This window comes from Stylophora pistillata, chromosome 10, assembly GCF_964205215.1.
Source record: "Stylophora pistillata chromosome 10, jaStyPist1.2, whole genome shotgun sequence".
Classification (NCBI taxonomy): Eukaryota; Metazoa; Cnidaria; class Anthozoa; order Scleractinia; family Pocilloporidae; genus Stylophora; species Stylophora pistillata.
Window position 1 is genome coordinate 15,271,460 of NC_142528.1, and position 21,561 is coordinate 15,293,020.

General features: G+C 39.4%; 2 protein-coding genes and 1 long non-coding RNA gene across 5 annotated transcripts; 1 reads left to right on the top strand and 2 right to left on the bottom strand.

Annotated features, from left to right (window-relative positions):
* Window positions 1-140: 140 nt before the first annotated feature.
* On the bottom strand, window positions 141-7,653 carry LOC111339146 (hatching enzyme 1.2). Of its 2 annotated transcripts, XM_022945735.2 has the most exons (8): window positions 7,375-7,653; window positions 5,788-5,979; window positions 4,767-4,887; window positions 3,860-4,035; window positions 3,204-3,428; window positions 2,573-2,726; window positions 2,070-2,178; window positions 141-920 (listed from the first exon to the last, which is right to left on the bottom strand). In XM_022945735.2, the coding sequence occupies exons 1-8, from the start codon at window positions 7,469-7,471 to the stop codon at window positions 810-812; spliced, it is 1,185 nt and encodes a 394-aa protein (XP_022801470.2). In that variant the 5' UTR covers window positions 7,472-7,653; the 3' UTR covers window positions 141-809. The 2 variants fall into 2 exon arrangements, with proteins under 2 accessions (XP_022801470.2, XP_088591818.1); XM_088735692.1 differs by lacking the exon at window positions 141-920 and having other exon boundaries at window positions 2,100-2,223.
* Window positions 7,654-7,867: 214 nt separating this feature from the next.
* On the top strand, window positions 7,868-13,774 carry LOC148721939 (uncharacterized). Of its 2 annotated transcripts, none has more exons than XR_015992389.1 (3): window positions 7,868-7,998; window positions 12,412-12,514; window positions 12,823-13,774. It is a non-coding gene; the product is annotated as an uncharacterized LOC148721939 (long non-coding RNA). The 2 variants fall into 2 exon arrangements; XR_015992390.1 differs by having other exon boundaries at window positions 12,835-13,774.
* Window positions 7,993-20,743, bottom strand: LOC111339154 (uncharacterized). Its single transcript, XM_022945744.2, has 9 exons — window positions 20,625-20,743; window positions 19,513-19,561; window positions 17,103-17,248; window positions 16,573-16,768; window positions 15,945-16,292; window positions 13,791-13,940; window positions 11,413-13,062; window positions 10,275-10,889; window positions 7,993-9,465 (listed from the first exon to the last, which is right to left on the bottom strand). The coding sequence occupies exons 1-9, from the start codon at window positions 20,652-20,654 to the stop codon at window positions 8,858-8,860; spliced, it is 3,792 nt and encodes a 1,263-aa protein (XP_022801479.2). The 5' UTR covers window positions 20,655-20,743; the 3' UTR covers window positions 7,993-8,857.
* Between the last annotated feature and the right edge of the window lie 818 nt (window positions 20,744-21,561).

Genomic DNA, 21,561 nt, shown 5'->3' on the forward strand with positions numbered 1-21,561 from the left:
GTTGATTCTTTTGTTCTTCCAGTAACCTAATATTTTTACTTTTCGCATGCGTCACAGTCTTGGTCATGATCAGTGGAGATGGGAAAAAAGCGAACGAGCAATAATTGGTTGGGGTAGTACACAAATTTCAGCTTTGTACACACTGGGAAGTAAATCTAAATGCATTCTACAAAATAGATAAAAGACGTCTCATCTCATGAACTCTACGTACAAATAAAAAAAAAATTAAAAATTAAGTCGTAATTGCTCGTAACTATAATGGCACTGTTCTTAATACTAAGACAGTAGTAATAGCTTAGCTATAGCTTACACGAAAAATAATAGAATAAAATGTTTCAAAGCTGAATTTACAAAAGAAAAATTGTTGTATATATAATCTGTTTTACATGTGATCACCATTAATAATTTTTACACTATGCAGTGAGTTGTCTTAGACCTAGACTGGAGATGTTTCTCCTCCAAAGAGATTTTCTCCTTATCTAATACAACGGTTAACATTTGCCTCCCGTTAATAAATCTAAACCTCTATCTTCACTTTCGCAAACCTCGTTCTCAGGTCCTCTCCCCTTCTCACTTTAGGGGGAAAAAGAGAGGATATTGGGAACGAGGTTGCAGTGGCCCACTTGTTTAAAGGCTTGTGTTAAAGGAAGTGACCAACGTCTGTAGTTGGCCGAAAGATAGTAAATAGTCGATTCATAATCGGTCATCACTCGGCCGACAATTGTCCGGGATCGGACAAAGTGAACAGTAGAGAGTCCCTCACTTCGCACTGCTCCGAAAATACGACAGGCTTAAGCTTTCTTCTGTTTTCACTTTCTTTTTCTCCTGGTAGAAGGCGACAAAGTTACATGATCGCCGGAATAAATCCATTCATTGTATTTGAAATGAATTTTCTTGTTGTCTGGTGTTTCTATTTTTACCTATCGGAGAAAAAGAAATAAATATGTCGTCCATGCAAACACCAAGTACTCTAAAAGGCCATCGCATCAAGAAAAAATTAGATGTCGCGCCAACTTCGCGACAGCGAAGGACCAACGACGCGTCAGCTTACCAAAATTCGCTTCGGCAGTTTATCCACCTTTCCCACCTCTATTTGACAACCAATTGAGGGTTCTATTTTTCCCTCAGACGTCGCCAAAGTGTTCCCAAGGAAATTTATTACTTTTGGTATGACTTTGGTAAGCTCGAGCAGGAGACTAAAGCTTTGGGAAGCCTGGGTACGGGATTGGGGGCTCCTTTGCACGCCTCTGCTCGATTTTGTTTTGAGCAGATACAAAGTACGCTGGTACTGTTAATATGTTTATACTATGTCGGCACGAACTTCAGTCATGTTTCGACTCATCATGTTATCAAAACAAAGGTTAATCCTCATTCATCCAAACTGCACTCTAAGGAATCTTAATTCAAGCTGCAAAAAAAGACGCCTAAACATTAAGTTTTTGCGTCTGAAATGTCAAAAGGGCTTCTATTTAACGCTAAAAGTAAAAAAAATCTAATTACTTCAAAAACCCCACCTATGAAGAACTTTCGATATCCATTGATCGTCAAAACCCGTGACCCAAATTATACCGGCCGGCCTCGTTTCAATAACCGACCTCACGGGAGGGGAGGGTTATTCACACCAAATCTAACCCAAACCTGACCACAGTTTTACCCAATCAATGGGCTTCAGGCCTTCTCTATATGAGGGCTGGCCTAATTGAATAAAGGTCCATCCACTGTTGGCTTTTGGCCCTCTTCACACAATTCACAAAAGTAAATGCTCAGATTAAATGTTGATCTGAATTGAGGATTGTTTAGGACGCGTTTTTTTTTTTTTTTTGTTTTTTGTTTTTTCAGGCAACGGCTTAAATCTTTAAGAACTCTTTCAGTGCAAAATGTCGATGAGGTTTAGAGAGGCACAGTAACGTCCGTACTCCACGCTTCTTTACTCCGGCGTTCTGTGCGCCTTTAACGTGATGTTCTAGTAGTTGTTGATCTATCTATATCTAGTGTCTTTATTACTGTTTACGTTTAAAAACCTGAAAGCTTCTCCCAGGATAAATTACGGAAAGGAATATTATTCTTACTCTCTCAAGTTTCCAGCCATTGAACCAACTCCAGCTACTTCCGGCTAACCTGATACGAATCTTTTTCAATTCTCCAACAGCAGGAGCAATTACGGGAAATGTATCCTTACTGAAAATAGTAGGAATTCAGACTTAAGGGATATTTAATCATCATCTAGAAGGAAATATTTTGTAAGTAACAACCATCAAATGAAATTACCCGCCACCAGTTCCTATCGTCAAGTTAAAGGCAAGCAACGAAAAGAACTAGATTTAAAAAAGGGGGCCAGACTTTTCAGCCTCATATTCAAACGCCTTACTCTTATGGCGAGTGGACGGAAAGGGAACGGCCTTAGGCGGCTTTAAGTGCGCATGCCTCGCCATGATACCCAGCTGTAATTTTATGTTTATAACAATTCTTTTTTTTCCTACGGAAATAATATTTCAATGAATAACCCGCGTAGCTGGTAGCTGATAGAATTCTCTTGTGCAGTAAGTTTGTTTAACTGAACCAGTAACTTTACCTTCCCCGCTCAAATGGGTTTGGAACGTCTTCAGGGGATTCCAGTTCTATCTCTCCAGAGTCCCCTTCCGCTCCATCAAGTAGAATGTCAACTCTAGAGTCTGTCCCGGCCCAGTAATCATTGGAGGTGTAAACAATGACGAAGTAGAGCACCACTAGTGCACAAATCATAAAAAAATGCTTTTAGTTGTGCAACTTTAAAGAAAAGCATACCATTCAAGTTTATCTCGAAGGGCACGATTTGAAAACACAAAGACAAACTGATTCGAGTGATGCTCATGTCTGGTTAAGCGCCGTTTCTTTAAATTTTTATGTCTCAATGTTGAAACTCTTTCACCCATTCATCCAACTGTTCATTTATCCATCCACTCCTTCATTTTCATTTATTCATTCCTTCATTCATTCAATCAATCGTCAATCAATCAATCTAATTCATTTATCTACTCCATTCATTGATTTATTTTTTAATTTTTTCCATCCATCCATCCATTCAATCATTCACTCTTTTTCTCGTTCATCGATTACTTTTTCATTGATTTGCGTGACTCATTGACCCACAGAAGAATTCACGTACTTATCAAACTTATAGACATTTACATAAGTGTAGTATAAATTAAGATATATTTCCTTACAATCCTTCCTAAGCTGAGGACATTTGTATAACATGTTTACTCTTACAACGTCCAACGCTGAAAGTCCATATTCTTGCCCCAGAGTCATCTCGGGATCGATGAGAGCACGGATGGTATCCTCGCCATTCTTGCTAAAAATCTTGTTATTATAATGCATAATAGAGTGAAAATCGTACGGTAGGTTGCTGTTGTCCTGATTATACGTCTTAAATTCGGACTTTCCAGCTGTAAAATATCAGGTTACAATGTAAACAGAACATAAAACTATAAAACACTAATCTAGGTTAAAAAAAATGAGATTTGCTCAAAGTAGCTGATATTGATATTAAGTATATACCACAAAGGTGAATAATGCTTTCCTCACTCTCTAATTGGCTAGTTCGGAAGGGATTGGCAAGTATGATTCACTTACTCGACTGCCTGCCTGACTAACCGACTGATCGTTTGAATATCTGATCGACTGGCCGTAACTAACAAACCGACTGTTTAACTTACTTACTGACTGACAGACTCTGACCGCGGACCAAATCAGACTTACTGACCGAACCAGTCGGCTAATGGAATAGCTCGAATAAATCTGTTCTAAACCGTATACGTACAGTACCTATATCTTATTTCACATGATAAGTGTCATGTATAATTAATTGCTGACAAACCGTCTAGAATATTTCCAGCTAAGATAGTGACGTGTTGATCTCTGTCTTTTCGACTCTGCTCATGTAGAAACCCAATCGCATGCATCAGTTCGTGGATAGCTTTCCCTTTCGTCTCACATCCTTTGCCAAGTGAAATTTCTTGTTTGCCACCGCGCCGCCCAATCATAGAAAAGCATCTGTCAATTCAAATGGGGGGATAATCAGCAAGGCAAGACATGCCAAGGTGTTTCGAGAGCCGCGAGGCCCAACGTTCATCAGATAATAAAGGGGACAACTTTGTACAGAAGCTGTGATGCTGCGTCGGTCGAGGCTAATACAATATAATTTTGTTTATCAACTGAGTTGATAATGAAAATTGACCACTGTAAAGAGTTGCTAAAGCTGACGGTTTCGAGCGTTACCTCATCCTCGTCATGTTAACGAGACCATAGCACTGCGAACTGGATTTATCATTTTTAGCTTGTTCTAGTTATCTTCTTTCGTTGTCCAGTCTCCATCCATGTTATCTATCTAATGTTAGTTCTTGAGTGCACTTTTGCATGGGTAATTACTTCCATCCATGCGTGCGTTCGCTGACCTTCTCTTCAGTCAGTCAACTGTAGATCCGTCCGCAATGGGCCGGATAGATAATATTTATCAAAGATGTTTTCAATCTGGATGAAGTAACGTAAGTTTTCTACTCACTCTGGAAAACAGATATAATATTCACCGTTTACACTGCTTCGGATAAATTCGAAAAGGAAACGAAAATGGGTGGTAGAGACACCTGGGCGTGCTTATGATAAGGGTTTGCCAAAAATGGGAAATGACAAAAGCCCTCACAGAAGGCTCCCCTCGTCAGTCCATAATGCTAAGGACGGAAATTTTAACCGAAGTAATATAATAGTACAATCTTTCAAATCTTTACCCTGGACCACTGAAAATTTCCAAGTAATCTTTGTCTTCGTCCTCTTTCTCTTCGAATCGAAGGCAGGTCCGCTTGGCAAATTCTTGGACGGCCGCTAGGAAACCTTTCACCATATCATTGCCTACAAAGAGAACATCATATAACATCATTTGTCTCGTGGCGTATTCTTAAGCGTTGCCTAACTTGGAAATTTATTAGGTAACTACTTTAAAACTCTTTTAGATGGTGGCGAGAGAACTTTTTGGAGACTTAAAGTATTTAGGCCAACGTAATCAATCTGAACTAGTAGAATAGCCCATTGTCAATTAACAGAGGGTAGTTCTGTACTTCTCAAAGCCTCTTGGAATATGCAACATATTTCTTTGCAGGAAGCCCCTGTCTTGATTGAGACCGCTGATAGTTATATTACTCAATATTCTCCTCCTCCTTGTCGAAATCATCATTATCATTATCAACAACATCTATCGTTTGGTTTTACAAGGTTCTGAACCATTCAAAACACAAGTAACTACAAGTGGAAACCATGCGATTTGATTGGGTAAGCCTAATTACCTGCACACTTTGATTGGTTCTTATCAATGATCTATTTGTTGAAGGATAGACGCATAGATGACGTCGCCATTAAAACGGATTCCATAATGCCGTGGCCACGGGTCTGTTCATTTATAGATCACGGAGGATGTCAAAATGTGGTAAGAAGATAAGTGTCACGCCCAGCTGCGCCCGATGGTTCACCTTAATCCTCTTACCATGTTTAAAGTCATCTGTGGTCTCTTACTGATTATTAAGAACTGGATCATTGGATAATGCAATTCAAGACTTTTTATTGGCCTAGCCATTATGGTATATGAGCCAGTTTAAAGTCATCTGTGATATATTACTGAACAGAAGAACCGTAACATGGAATCTATTTGTTAATTTGACAACAATGAGAATTACAAAAATAATAATAACAACACCAAATAATAAATATGTTAAAGAGAATGGGGAAAAAATCATTTTAACGTCGTGACTTTCTTACCAAACAATCTACCGAAGAATCCAACGTCTAGTGTGTAAGGAATTCGCACAATTCTATCTCCGTCTACGGTTGTTCCTGGCCAGTAATAATTCGCACCTACTCTTCTGTTTAGGATGGCACCACGTTTTTTCCTTCTTCTCATATAATGCTCAACAAACCCCTTATCCACCATCATGTCACCTTCGATAATAACTGTTATTGGAGAAATAAGAACCATTGCCTTATATTTATTATAATTAAGTAAACTGAAATCGGGGGGGGGGGGGCTCTAACCATTCTGTGGGAAGGGGAGAGGTAGGAAGAGCACTTGAAAGGAGTCTGGGTGGATTTCTTTCATTCTGCTATTAAAATTTAACGCGATAGAATGCCATAATGTTTTCAGCTTCGTAAAACCAAAAGCAAAGTAGCCACAATTTCCAATCTGAAGAAAGAAATATATCATAAGTGGCCAGTGAGAGCTGGGCATCATCTAACTCCTTCCCCACCCCCCACCCCCCCACCCCCCTCGGGCCATCAATCCAAGGATTAGCTGACCAACTCAGTTCATCTGTAACGAGAATTTCATTATTTGCTGAGCAACTGTTTTGCCCAGATTTTATCCACTATTCTGGTGGAGATGTTTCTATGACTTACCAGTTCGATCAATTGCGTTTAGAGGTCACCCTTTGCCAGTGAGATCTATAAGCTCTGTGATTCGCGCCTATTGAATGCGCGCATGGATGGGACGATCAATTACGTGTTCGTAACTTAGTGACGTTTACAAAAGTGGTCAGTCATTTCTTAAGACCTGCTTCGAAATCTTTGGACCACCGACCGAGATGAAAATTCTAACCTGTTAAGCTATTTAAAAAATGTTTGGAATGAACTTTCGTTTGTGACGCGACTGCAGTTCAGGTTTGGACTCTGATTCACCACAATTTGTCGTTTTGTAGCCATGAAAAGTGTACGTCTAGACAGCTTACTTTACAGAGGGTCTCAATGGGGTCGAATGTTAGCCATAAAGAGTCAAAAATTTGGCCGTAAGACATAAAAAATTAAGAAATTCTAACCGTTAGCAGTAAAAAAGGTTAACCATAAAACCTTACTAATCTACGATGTGTCATTTTGAGAGTACCGTAACAGAAAGAAATTAACCATTAGCCGCAAAAACGGTCAAAGTTTTAACCGTTGGCTGTAAAAGCCACCACCCCATAGAGACAAAAATGCAGAATTAGACGACGCCTAATTCAGAACCGTATTTCAACTTCTAAAAACTGTTCACCACGTTCGGATTTGAGCTTCTGACTTCCCAAAACCTAAAATTTCCTCAGCTCAGATTTCAGATCAAAGTTTAAACGCCACCGACTTCTAAAAACCCCTTTTTCATCTTATTCAGTATTTCACGGATTAGTGTCCCAAACAGAAAAATACTTAATGAAATCCACGTTACTATAATCTTTGTAAACTTTGCTACCCCCGCTGTTGCAATGACATCTTAATTACAAATTATATCGCTCAAGAGCGTCAGGAAACCTGTACATTTTGAATGTTACTCTCACGTCTATAAAAACACAAACTTAATGTAAGTGAATGTCAAAGGCATCTCACCAAATTCACTTCCATTCACAGCTTTTCCATGTAACTGGAGCAGATGCAGAAAAACTAGAAGGGACGTTAAGGCAGTTTGAACGCGGTCGACCCTCATTTGACTCTGTTAGACCGACCCTCGACAGAACTTCGTCATATAAAACACCATCCTTCTCGAAATATTTTCCTTTTGACAGCAAAAACTACTTTTTTGAAAAAGAAAAATGCGCCTAAACGCAAGTCCTGTAATAGAACATCGACGGAAGATTTACACAAAAATTACAACCGTGACACACTGAATGGTCCAGTAATTCAAAATTTTTATTTTTCTTGAGTACCTGCTCAATGTAAATACACAAACAAAAGTTCGCCCAATGAACTGGTCATTGTTTGGTAAACAATTTTTAGCAATGATTTCAAGCACCAGCTTGATTTTGTTAGCTTTGGTAATACCGATGTTATTTCAAATCGCATGAAAAACCTTTCTTACTTCAAAGTAAGCTTACAATTAAACGTCGTTTGCTCGGCCATCATGGAGCAGAAAAATGCGGCCGCCTGGGATATAGTCATGTAAAGACATCAAGCTTGCAAGATAGACATGCGTGGTTTCATTCAGGCAAATATTTGATTGCGGCTCATGACCAGGTAGGCGGGATAAGATTGATTTTTAATTACCCAAAAGACTTCACAAATATATCATGTGGTAGAATTCCTTATCTTGTGGGAGGAGAGGGTGGGGCAGTAAACGAATGGCTGTAGAAGTAAACGAAAGGTCACGGCTAGTCATTACTGGTATGGTAGACCGTTCGGAATTTACAGGGTTTAAGGTAGGGAAATGATTGACCTTAAACAAGGGACAAAGTGGTCGAAATAGGATGGTAGTTGTTGGAAGGGGCTAATAGTGGCTATGCTGATAATCTGTTAAATCTATCAGTCATCGCTTAAAGGCTGTTATGAAAACTAATGTTAATGATGAAAGGAAGAAACAGCCTTAGCAGCCATCATTGTGTGTTTAAAGTTTCAACAGGGCTAACGTTTAGAGATAGTTTTCACCATAACCTAGGCCTAAGAAAGCAGTTACTCCAAGAAATGCTTATTGCATGTTACAGTATCATGAATGAAAATAGAGAAGTCTCATTCTTTAAAGTTAGCGGAATTATAACCATTAAAAGTATTACAAATGTCATTTAGGCAGAGTTCACCCTTAACTTTGTTCATAAGCAAGCGCTTATTCGTCAGCGTCGGCAACCTAACCTATATCTTTGACTTTCATCACTTTCAATTACATATTTTTCTGTAAAAAGCTTGGATTCAAAAGATCGATAGGCAAGCTGTTGTCTTAAATTAAATCAAGCTTAAGATATCATGATGACATCAAATAAATATAAGGATATTTGTAAGCTTTTATGCTTAAAAATATGGACGAAAGTTATTTCTTTACTCTTTCTACCCGCTATTTTCATGAAGCTATTTACAGCTTGTAGTAGATTCTGAAAAATTAATCTTATATTTCATATGACGGCGGTGTATGTTGAAGATGTAATTTATGGCCCCTTCTCGGGTCCACAGGAGGAAACCGTTTTTGTACATTTTTGTTCGTTGTACAATCAGAGTCACAAGCACGGAACATCTCGCTTAGTGTATCAGACTCTTCCTTTTTATTGACGGTTTCCTCTCCCATTTCACAAGATATCTCTACAGATTCCTCAGATTCTGAACTTTGCTGGTCTCCATCTTCCACCCGAACAGAGAACTCGGCAATGGTTTTCATTTCTGCCTTCTCGAAAAACGCGTAGTTTAGTGCTTTCTCGTAGAACACCTCTCTCTGGTAAGAATGAAAGTGTGACGTTTGCAAACCCTCCATGGAGAAGTTGCCCTTCCTCAAATCGAGGTTCGCGGTGTCGAGGTCAAAGTCGCTTGGGTTCGATTCTCCCTTCATTTTTCTTCTCTTTTCCTTCACTGCAAGAATGATAGCTTGGACAACGTCAGGAACACGTAGATAATAGGTGGCAAGAACCACAAGGATGATAAATATGATGACCAGAAAAGGCGTCAAGTGCCAAGGGAACTTCAAAACTGGTGGTCTGTCTGGTTTACTTGTTGGACCTGAGGCTGGAGAAGAAAAATTGTGTTTGTCAACTGACCATCAATTCTCCCAATTCAGATAAAACATAAATTTAGAAAAGCCTTAAGGCACCAGGGGCCCCAATTCTTTTGCGCACGTCCGATTAATGCATTTAAAGGTTACAAATATTCAGCACCTTCCATCTCACGTTTTTTGTCTTCTACTCTACTTCACTGACTTGGTTTTAATGTTCTTTTCGTATCACTCTTTGATTTCTATTACTGGCAATCCCGTGACAATTTTTCCAGTGTTTTATGTTTTGGGCAGAGAGATGCGAGAGTAAACGTTTTACGTCATTTAGTGCCCAAGAACATAAAACATTGGTCTTAGCCAAGAATGACGAAGGATCGAAACTCAAAATCTCAGGTCCGGTTCGCTATTCAGTAGCCCGCTGTATTTCGTACTTAATTATGAGCTCGGAATTTCTATCGCATGATTGCTATCACGCTTTTCAATCTAGAGCGAACACGCTTATCGTTTTAATGTAATGTAAATCTGCAAGTTGTTCACATCTTAATGCGGGACAAGCTCGTCTTTTTCTACGTAATTTTTGTTAAGAACCTACACTGTTAGTCGATTATTACCTACCTACTTTCTCTCAAATTATGACGGAATGAATGGCCAGTGGTTCAGCCAATCAAATTGCAGCATTTGTGATATAGCGTCAGTAGATTTATGATATTTACCGTTACTCCTATAACGAGAAGTTAATAAAAAAGTATATACGTGCCATGTCACTCACTACCTTTTGTACAGTCTGCGGTTATTTCGAAGCTTTAGTTATCCTCATACGTACCTACGATTATTGAAGAGGTAGTTGACACAGGTGACGATGTCTGGGGGTCTTGAAAGGAAGTGTGAAGGAGCATTTCAGTAACGAGTCGTCCATGAGGAGTCGATGATGGATCAACTCCTGAGTGCAGTTTTTCGCCGGACAAATGTGGTTGCGATGATGTGGTTCTGATCAGACTAGCTCTGAATCCCCATAAAGTGATATGAGCGATCGCAGTTGTCAAAGGAGGTTGAAGCCCTTGATGAGTTGATAACAAAGACATTCCGCCAGAAGGTTGACCGTAAGTCTCGCTTGTGAAAGGCGCTTTGCTGTCTTTCCAAAAGGGAAGCGAAAAAATCGCGGTAGGTTGGATTCCCTGAGAAATGGCAGAGACCAAACCTGCAGATTCTGTTATAAAAAAGATTCTGCTATCTTTCCCGGAAGTAGAAGGGCTGGAAAGAGTCATGATAGATTGCTGTGAAGAAAGACCGCTAATTGCATTTAAGCCACTGTTTCCCAGAGGGAGGCTTGGAGTATCTCTTTTGGCACTGCTAAGAAACACATCTGTTTCTAAAGTAAAGGAAGATGGGCTTGTCTCCAGGACCAAGCTGTGTGAATGTCCTCCCATCGTCGAAGGACCTAAATAATCGAGAACAAAATATGATCATTTACTCTCACTTCTAGGCTTTTGAAATAACTTCGTAAACTCTAGATGTAAGAATGGAAAGGCTCGTTCCCGGATTTTCCTCGTGGTGTTACCAGTAATATCAAGGAAAGATAGGAAATCTCCGTGGAGAGGAGATATTGTAAAGAATCAACCCTGGGAGAGAAATCAACGATGATACGCCTACGTTTGGCCGTAAGTAAGAAAAAATTCATCTAGCACGCGATTAGTGTGACTCGGCAACTAGCTTTCTGAGAAAAATACTGATGTTATAATGTACCACCAACTGATAATACTTACTCTTAGGAACTAAAAAAACTCAGGAATTAAAAAAAACTGGAAAGAAAAGCCTTAAAGCTGAACGAAGAAGTCAAACCACGAGACGAGACTTCTTTTGCTTTATTTATTTCTGTTCTCGGAAAGTTTATTAGTAGGCCTCGATTTCTTGTACTCGTAGGGTTAGTCCTTGGCAAACAAAATAAGACTATGAAATTTTACCTGACGCCTTCGAAAAAGATGATAATTTGGCGATAGTGGCCTTCTCGATGAAACCTTTGTTAGGAAAAGTGGTTCTATCTATACTTTGTATAATGGGCAAAGCATGTCCGTATGTATATGTGTCGCGTAGAAAATCAGAGGAAGAACGTGTTGAGACGCTAACGACGGAGTTGAAATGTTGGAAGTTGTTTGATGATGCAAATGATGAATGATTGGATTGTGTCGTCAACGTACTGTCATGGTTTTCCTTTAGTAAGAAAAGTTTAGAGGTAGAAAGCGAGGACTTATTTGCATCGGAAATGATGCTTGTCAGACGGGTTTGGATATGAGCTATATTATCTGGTTTACTGAGTTGTACCATCTGAATAGATCTCTGACGTAAACTGCTATACTCCAAATGCACTGAATAATCCATGTGGCTTGGTCCCAAAGAATATTTGTTAGAAGAGTCGCCATTGATTGAAAAGTCTACTGTAGAGGCATGAGAGGTGTCCACGGTATTTGGGTTTGGATTTGCAGACAACAATGTGTTTCTGTCCACGGACAGTGAAGACTTTATAAAAGTACTGTCATTTACCAGTAATACGAAGCCATCTTGAGAGTTTTCTTCGGTGGAAGGAATAAATGTACCAGAGAGGACTGAGAACTGAAAACTTACGCCGGAAGACAAGGACGCAGGATGGCGAACATTTAATGTGTTCATAAGGTCGTTTCTCGCTTTTTCAGATGTATTAATGTCCTTTGCAGCTGAGTCGATATTTGTAACAATGGACTCGTTAATTGCAAATACTGAGTGTGTGTGCAAATAGGGCAAAGTCGAAAGTCTATTTTGGGTGGAAGTATCCGTCGTCCTTGTGCTCAAATCAATTCTGCTGCGAGCATGGTTTGTTTGAGTAACGATTTTGTCACTGAGAAAGGAAAAACTTGATATGCTAATTGTCTCCAACGTAGAATATCCTGTGTTGTGATGTATGTGTTGAACTGTTGTTATTGTTACAGACTGTAAGACCTGGAATTTCTCTGGAGATAACTTGACAACAGAATGGCTAGGAAGTGTTGACTCAAGCGAAGTACCTGAAGATACTGTGGATTGTGTGACAAGGTAAATACTTTTTGCTGTTGAGCCATCATATGGAATTGAAGGTATGATCACGCCATAAGAACTTGGCACGTTGAGATAACTTGACAAAAGACGAACCTGAGAAGGACTCGTAGAGAGTCCAGTATTAAGTTGACCTGACGACGGTATAAAGCTGGCACTATAGTCACTAGGAGGTCGTGTGTTAAGCGATTTGTTTGCCTGGAGTGCTACGACCAAATTGTTTGAAGAAAGCGAAACAGCACCGCCTAAATATTGTGACAATGTGGAAAAGGGCTGACGTAGTTCACCCATAGAGTAATTTGAAATAGGTGTTCTTCCAGATTGCCGTAAAGACGGTGTGACACGAGAATTACTCACAGAAAGCGTGAAATCAGATTGACGTAAGAAGATTGCAGCAAAGGAATGACTTGGAATTGGTGAAGTGTTGTCTTGACTTGAGTACAAAGTTCCACTGAAGTGACTTGACATTAACGGAATGCTGGGAAGACTTGACGTAATGTTGGCTCCACTAGTAGATAGTAGGATAGTGTTTGACAGTGATATAATGCCTGTTGATTGAAAAAAATATATATATTGTAAAGGTCAAGTCTAATTAGGTGAAACAATTTATCACATAGATATTAATGAATTACCAGAATTTCTCCTCTTTCAAAAACAAAATATCTACATGTTTAAAGCCATCCCTTCGCTCAATGATACTGGGGCCTGACCTTTAATTTTGTATCGTACACAGGCGCGTAGCGTGGTCATTTTTTCAAGTACGCACAAGTACATATGATCTTGAAACTAAGTAAACTGAGCGAAAAAATAGAAACAATTGCTAAAAATTTCAAAATTTTCTGGTCACTTCAAGTACGCACGTGCGTATATGCGTATAGGACGCTACGCGCCTGGTACAATCCACACAAACATGTGGATACATAATAACGCCAAGGAGTCAGCTTCTTTACACATTTCTGTATTGGGTAAATTCATAAGCCTGTCATCTTAGTCATACATATACTTTAAGGCCAAAATAGCAGTCCAAGGCTGCTTACTTTATAGCTTGCCTTTTCTCATATTTATTCTTTTTTTGGGGAGGGGAGGGGGCATGAGAAGTAAAGAGACCTAACGTTACTACTATTGGTGCCAGAATACCTATTCTGTGGTTGCAACAAACTAGTTTATCTCGCATCATCATTCAGAATGTCAGATGATCAACTGTAGATTGTTGGCCCCACCAACGTTTGCCTCGACAAATAAAGTGAACGATTAACTCAATTAATTCTCTACTTACTACAGTTTCGCCTCTCTGTTTCTGCTACGTCACCGCAAAGCAGTTCCAGTCCGCTTTCTGGTAAAGGATTTATGCACGTTCTGCTTCTAGTCTGGTTTTCATAGCGGGAACACTCCGTCCATTCTGTCCACTGCGTCCAATATCCTCTGACTAACGACAAATGATGTGAGCACATCAGGGCAGTCACGAGGGACATCAAATGTTGCAGCGTCGAGAATTATGTCAGGGTGCACACGACGCTTGTCTGTTTGACTTTTTCCCTTTTTTGTGCAGTTAGGTAACTAGTCCAGTGAAGGTTATATGAGGTGCAGAGTAATCATCTATGTCAAGTTTGTGCGTGTCAGTTATCTTAATGAAAGAATTAAGCCTGTGATTTACTGGTGCTTTATGTGCTACCAAACCAGTTTGTTTCTTATTTCCCCTAGGGAGTTATCTCACAGTCTTTAAAAGATCATCAGAGATAAAGGTAAAGATATTTAAACTATAAATCTAGGAACTTGAAAAACTGTTCTAGTAAAGGCAGAGGATAGCTCTCTCCTTCCACCCAAACCCAGAGCCAGCACTGGTTGTAACGGGGAAAGAGAGGATCAAATCAAGAGACTGCATTGTCAGTACCGGCCTTATGCCTTCCAATAAGTTATTTATTATATAGATTTAACCAAGCCTAAAAGCGGAGCTCCCAAGTTCGTAATATCAATGATAACATAAAAGATGTGCATTTGCCAAGACTTTCCTGAGACACCCCTCCCTTCGTTTTGATAGTCTCCCCTACCCTACCTGTGCAATCTGAAGGCACGTACGTACGTACGTACGCTCGGTCAGTCACGTGACAACCAAACGAGAAGCGGTTGACCATATTCCATGGGTATGGGGCTCTGCCCCACGCGCGCGAAGCGCGCGTGGGAGCCCCGCTATAAACCAACCTTTCTATCTCTTTACCAGTTAATAAACCGCGAGGAATGTTGGGAAAACACGAGAAAAGTTTGTAAACTACGAGGTGCAGCCGAGTGGTTTACAAATTTTTCGAGTAAACCGATAGGAAGCGTAGTTTATTGCTTTTATGACATAAATATGAGTGAAGTTTGTCAGAAAGAATGATGAATTTAATCTTGTTTTGATCAAGTCACTGATTCTCATGAAAACCATGAAAAGGGCGATAAACCAATCTAATAAGAATTAATTTATCGCTTAATGAATTTAATCTTGTTTTGATCAAGTCACTGATTCTCATGAAAACCATGAAAAGGGCGATAAACTAATCTAAGAGCTGGAAACTGGAGAGCCAGAAGAGCGAAGACTTTAATTAATTTATCGCTTAATGAAAGCAAAGGCAGGGAGAAACTGAGCAGAAATTGAACTGAATACAAACGAGAAAAGGCGATTGGCACGATAAAGGCACAAGCTACAGAAAGCTACTGAAGAGTACTTCAAATTGAACGGAGAAAATGCGATATTTGTGGCCGAAATTAGCCTACCATTATGATTAAAATATGATAATCTGTAGGGAAAATTTTTAGAGTTTGCAACGTAGGAAGCAGTTTTGATATTTTCCGGAGGTTTTCAGCGAAATTAAGGTCAGTTGTTGAATTTTAATTAGTGAAATTTATTTCGATTATAAGATCATTTGATTATAGATCATTTGATAACATAATTGGACCGCACCACGACAAAAGCGGCAAAATTCTTTGACGCTGAGTTTTGGCGTTGAAGAGTTGTCTTCGTTTCCTCCAGACCGAAGGCTGGGAATTCACCCCGTGTGGCGCCATTTAACAGGAAGGGCACTGAGTTTTGTTTCAGTTTTCTATGGGTATACCGGCAAATATACAATGGATTTTTGACCACTCAGAGTGCATGTTGTCTGTAAGTTATGTCATAACTACAAATGGTAATTACGTCATGAATCACGTCTTCAGATGGCAAGTGATTGCTGACAAACCAGACAACTTGAGGGACATGAGAGGCAAGACCACTGGAGTGAGACGGCTGCCAGGGATTCAGTCTCTTAGTTTGACTGTCTCTTAAAAGGAACACGTTACAGAGACCTAAAGACGAGATTGGCGAGCTGTGCGATGCATCATTAAAAATATGGCAATTTAGTAGTTTGATTATATGAAGATATAATACTTAAGAGAATGTTGACTATTACCAACTTACCTCTGAGGATATCATACGAACAACGGAATCCTTTATTTTCTTTATCCTTGTCGGACACGAACTTTATGCTCAAACTTCCGTTTCGTTCGACTGTCACAGATCGATTTAAAACTCCACAATGTCTTTCTATGATGGTAGAGCTAAGACCATCTCCCTCAAGTATCTCCATGTAATCATACGGACAGCCCTCTTTTTTTTCTATGGCAATGTTGTCGCATACTAGCGGGATTAGCATGGCAGGGTGAAGCTCTATCGTCCAGAGGCAGTCCATATAATTTGGGTAGTTGCTGGGGTAATTTGGCGTGGCAATGACTCCACTAGTCTGGTTGATGTGTACTTTACATACGCCTGTAAACAGAAATAAGCAACTCATATATCGGCTTGTATCCTCACGTTTCTGAGTGAGTGGAGAGATGTCCATATTGTAAAAGAAAGGGGCGGTTAATCATCGTGGTGATATACTCGTCTAAGACCAAGTCATTATTTTCAAAAGGTTCCCTCCCGACGGAGGACAGCGACAGATACATTACGCATGTATTCCAGCTGTGGAATCCCATCCAATCATACTGTAACCTTCACTCTTCATGCAACCCCTTGAACATTAGTTAGTTGGAACTATTTGACTCACCAGAGTGCTTCAAGAAAAATCCTCGATCCATGACGGTGTCATTTACATTGTCAGAAACAAAGCGTAGTAAGATGCTAGTCCTGGATGAAGTAATCTCACGTTGTAAGTTATTAAGGCTCCCACAAAATTGTTCAATGAGCGGAGACACTATGCTGTCTCCATCTCTGATCTCTAAGTAGTCTCCATCGCATTGCGTCTGTTGAGAGAACAATCATACAAAAGCCAATAATTAAGAAGAGGATACAGCCATCTACGGGTTTATTGACATTAAGAGGGCGGTTTCCGCATTAAAATGAAGCACTTCCATTGGTTACGTGACTGTCAAAAGAGGACTGATCATATTGGTGGGCTCTATTCCCACGATCAGCCGCTGTACAGGAAATCCTCCATCAAAGGGACGGCCTTGCATTTCATCAAACCTCATTTGATGCAACTGAGCTTGGCTTGCTCACGTCCAATCCAATCATCAGCGAAAAAAGCAAGTCGAATTATACAAGAATTATGTTATTTAGGTTTGTTGTATTCCTCACCTCAAAATCTTGGATAGTGATCTTTACTCTGTTCCCGGGTGACACAGACATGATCCAAGTGAGATTCGAGTTGCTAGGGTACGTATTAGGGTAGTCTGGAGTGGATAATGTTCCTTCCCAATCTGTGATGTAAAATACCTCTCCAGCTGAAAGGGGTTAAATTGTTATTTTATTACTCCATGAAACCAACGGAAATACAGAAAATTCTCATAAACTTTCAGTTCTCGATCTCAGTTTACGTTATTTATTTTTCGTCTCATGTTCTCAATACTATCAATTTTGAATCAATAGCAAAAGAGCATCTTTTCATCAATGGGGACATTCAGTTACAAACAAAAATTGTTAAGAAGCTGGAAGAGGCCAGATTGCTCTCCAAGCCTCTACGTTTGACACCAGAAACACCATGCTGCAGAGTTTACACTGGTGTTCACAAAAAATTTTCCTGTTGTCTCAAATACTCTTATCCGAAGTGCTATCACGCTCCATCCTCGGAGACCCAGGGGCTGCGAGTCGATTTCAAGTTAGGGCGGAAGAGCCCATGGGGACATTGTCTTACAAGACTAGTTCTAAACGGTCGCAGTCGTTCTGGCATCTGATTGGTGCCAGAAAATCTTTGTGTTTTTCTGCCCAATCAGAGTGAAGTGTGCTTTGGAGTCCGTTCGTGTGTTTTAACACGGACATATACAAGAAGCTCAGTTGCTCGCCATGTAATTTTGGGCCTTGCGACAGAGCTTTACTCGAGGTGAAAAGTTTCAGTCTCAGCACACAGCGTAAGAGAAGTCGATCAGACTGTCCGCGAAAATCTTACCGGAGATTATACTGAATACTTTCGCAGGTATCACAAGAGAACGTGTTTGATAGTTTGCGAGGTTCGTATAAAACACAATGGTTGCAGGCGCAAATATGTCGCTTTAATCGTTAAACGAGATGTAAGCTTGAATCTTTCTAGATTTTTGTATAATTTGCTCTTACTGAAACTTTGACAGCTGTGTTTCCGGTTAACGAATTAAAATCTGAACAAAAACTTATTATTGAGAACATCGTGGGAAGGAGAGATGTTTTCGGACAGATACCGACGGGGTTTAGAAAGAATCTTTCAACTGCTGCCTGGAGTGTTCAAATTCTTGAGCTCATTGTCATTTCACCTCTTTTGTCGATTGTTGAAGACCAAGTTAAACACCTTGGATTAGTGGGAATCAATACTGCTTTCCTTGGGGAAAACAAAACGAAAGACCAAGAAATATTGGATGGAAATGGCGGGTTTCCTGTATTGTAAATGTCAGCTTTGCGCCAGTTGCTCGACATACCTGCGTGGCCCGTGCGACGAAATGACTTCACGCGATTGGCAAAGTTTCAGGAACAGCAAATTATACAAAAAATCTAGAAAGATTTAAGCTTACATCTCGTCTAACGTTTAACCGACATATTAACGCCTGCAACCATTATGTTTTATAAGAACCTCGCAAACTTTTAAACACGTTCTCTTGTGATACTTGCGAAAGTATTTAGTATAATTTCCGGTAAGATTTTCGCGGAAAATCTCATCGACTTCTCTTACATTGTGTACCGAGATTGAAACTTTTCACCTCGAGTAAAGCTCCGTCACACAGCCCAAATAAACATGGCGAGCAACCGAGCTTCTTGTATATGTCCGTGTTAAAACACACGAAAGGAATCCAAAGCACACTTCACTTTGATTGGGCAGAAAAACACAAAGATTTTCTGGCACCAATCAGATGCCAGAATGACTGCGACCGTTTAGGGGCCGACCATTTAACTTTTGAGGGGGGGGGTTGGGTGATTTCTTGTCTTCAAGAAATGTTTTTTCTAGCAGTCTGCTGTGCAGGATATTTTTTCCGATTTTTTGGTACATTTTTTCTGTTACATTTGGGCTGCATGCAATTTTTTTCTTCCAACAAGCGCTTGCAGGAAATTTTTTCAAAATAACCCACCCCCCCTCAAAAGTTAAATGGTCAGCCCCTTAGAACTAGTCTTGTAAGACAATGTCCCCAGGGGCTCTTCCGCCCTAACTTGAAATCGACTCACAGCCCCTGGGTCTCCGAGGATGATCACGCTCCAAACCATATGGTCAGACTTTACATTCGCTAACCGTCGGTGATCAGTTCACTTTAAAAACTAAATCAAGAATCTTGTAGATTTATCTTCTCTTGCTAAAATTCACAATGTAAGGAGAGACAATAACTAACTCAGCTGATGCATCTTGAAAAGCACTGGAAACAAATTTTCGCATCGATCAGTAACACCAGTACTATCATTGGCAAAACCGGCAGTGCCATGTAAATTGGCTTCAACAATCATTTGAAAAGATACTAAGTTATCGATTCTTGTAAGTACAGACCAGAAGAGGTGATATGTATAGTAACGGCACACTGGGAATCTGAGCTCTTACCCTCTGTTAACTTGATAAGTAGAAGACTGGAAAGGATAAGGATAAAAACCTTCAACAAAAAGAAAGAAAAAACGCTATTTGTTTACAAATCACTTTTACGTTATGTAAACTGGTTCTTCATTTCATCGGTGAAAAATGCCAGAAAGAAAGATAGAGCACTTCTGGATGAACGGACTCTACCAGAGTTTTCAAAATTCTTTCAAATAATCACATTTATTCAACACACTGAACTAGTTAATTAAAATACATGATTTCACTTTATTTAGCATAGTTAGCTAAACCATCCACATTATGCGAGGACCCGCTGTGAGGGACTATGTGATTGTGCTGTGAAACAAACAAGCATGTTTTTGAATTTTCGTGAAAAACAAGCAGGAACAAAACAAAATGGGATGACGTAATTGATATTTACGGAAACTCACATCATGGTTTTTCACAACGGTTGATAAGTGAGAATCTCTTGAGCTTTTGTTCAAATTGAAGGGAAAAGATTTGAAGTAAGCTAAATCAAATAAGCCGTGATTATATTTACAAGCTTGTGGAAATTGAGTAAATTGAAGCTGTGTTTATAACTTGTAATCTTTTCCAAACAGCGAGAAAATTTAATTGCAATAGTCCACTGATAAAGGCCATGGAACTTGCGGTAATGTAATAGCGAAAAAAGTCATACCATTAGTGCTGAAATTTTCATCTGCGGGCTACAAGTTTTGATACTTCATGTAGGTTTGAAATATGGGTGTAGTAGAGCGTTCAGAAAACATATTAAAATCTCTTATAGCCAATAATTTTTCCGCGCTTTGCAACATGTGTCATTTGCTCTAAGGCTATTTATAGAAAACTACTATAAACGTCTTCGTTAAGTGCATTAACACTTTTACTTCATTCCAATTGTTCAAACTGAATCACTTGAATTTGTCACCAAGACTCACGAAGAGCGGCGAACAAAAACATTTTCTTACTTCAAAGATTGTATACCTATTTTGTTCATGTGACAATTACTCAACGCAATGGTTATGAAATGTCCCTACGGTGTTGGCTCTCGCAAAAAATCGCTATTACAGTTACGTAGTGTGAGAGTGAGGATCGATAAAACGATTTGAATTAAAGCTTACCTGAGCCTTAAATGTCCTTACGTTTTCCATCCCTCAGAGTTTGATTTTCATGAAAAACACCGTACTCTCCAGATATACTGAGCTCTTTGTAATAGTAGGAAGACAGCCCAAATTTTTCCCACTGTATGCGTTGAACCAAATTATTTTTTGTGGCTTACTTCACCAAAACTCTTTAATTTTTAATTTGTGGTAGAACATTTTGATATCATTTGTAACTCGTTAGGACATTTTCACGCAATTTTTTCTTATTTTACAAAGTGTAAGCGAATTTCTTTTGACTGTATAACACGTTTTAACAAGTATTTGGGTAATCAATAGGTTGGCATAAATTGAAAAAACTGGGAAAAAGTAAAGAAGAAGATTATATAACGCTATTTAGGAAAATAAACTGTTTTCTATTGTTTTCAAATTCCTTTGATGTGTATTTACCCAATTAAAGTGCAAGGTAATGCTGAAGACGTTCTAAACATTTTGTTTATGCTCTGAATGTTTTTTTCATCTTTGTCGTAAACGGTACTTTTTTCCCTTGATGTGCATCGAAAATTCCTGTTGTTCTTAGTTTCGTGTTTCCTTTCTCGAATTTTCTTCTTTTCAAAACAGAAAACTAAAGAAAGCGTACATGAAACTAAGAAAGAGAGTATTCAAAAATACTTCTTTCTCGTTACAGACGGTTACTCGCCACTAACATATCCAACTTTAATTCTAGTGATCGAATTTCAGTAACCTTGCCGAACATATGCCACTTTAAAATAGTCCTTACTTTCAGATTTTGTCCGATTCAAATTAACTACCGGCAACATCACAGACATAATACAAGCTGTGGCAACTGTTCAGTTTGACCTCAAAAATACAAAAAAACCCAATATGAGTTCACAAACCTAGGAATTAATCATGTTCGCCGTCGCTATCCAGTTAAACCATGCAGTTGGCGAACAGG

Excerpts from the sequence above, each read along its gene's own strand:
- LOC111339146 (XM_022945735.2), bottom strand. The coding sequence starts at position 7,471 with ATGAGGGTCGACCGCGTTCAAACTGCCTTAACGTCCCTTCTAGTTTTT. Across the intron at positions 4,888-5,787 it reads ATTCTTCGGTAGATTGTTTG|GCAATGATATGGTGAAAGGT; the intron begins GTAAGAAAGTCA and ends TTCTCTTTGTAG. Across the intron at positions 2,727-3,203 it reads TCCTCAGCTTAGGAAGGATT|TGGTGCTCTACTTCGTCATT; the intron begins GTAAGGAAATAT and ends TTTGTGCACTAG.
- LOC111339154 (XM_022945744.2), bottom strand. The coding sequence starts at position 20,654 with ATGGAAAACGTAAGGACATTTAAGGCTCAG. Across the intron at positions 16,769-17,102 it reads TCACTATCCAAGATTTTGAG|ACGCAATGCGATGGAGACTA; the intron begins GTGAGGAATACA and ends TTCTCTCAACAG. Across the intron at positions 13,063-13,790 it reads AACAGAGAGGCGAAACTGTA|GCATTATATCACTGTCAAAC; the intron begins GTAAGTAGAGAA and ends TTCAATCAACAG.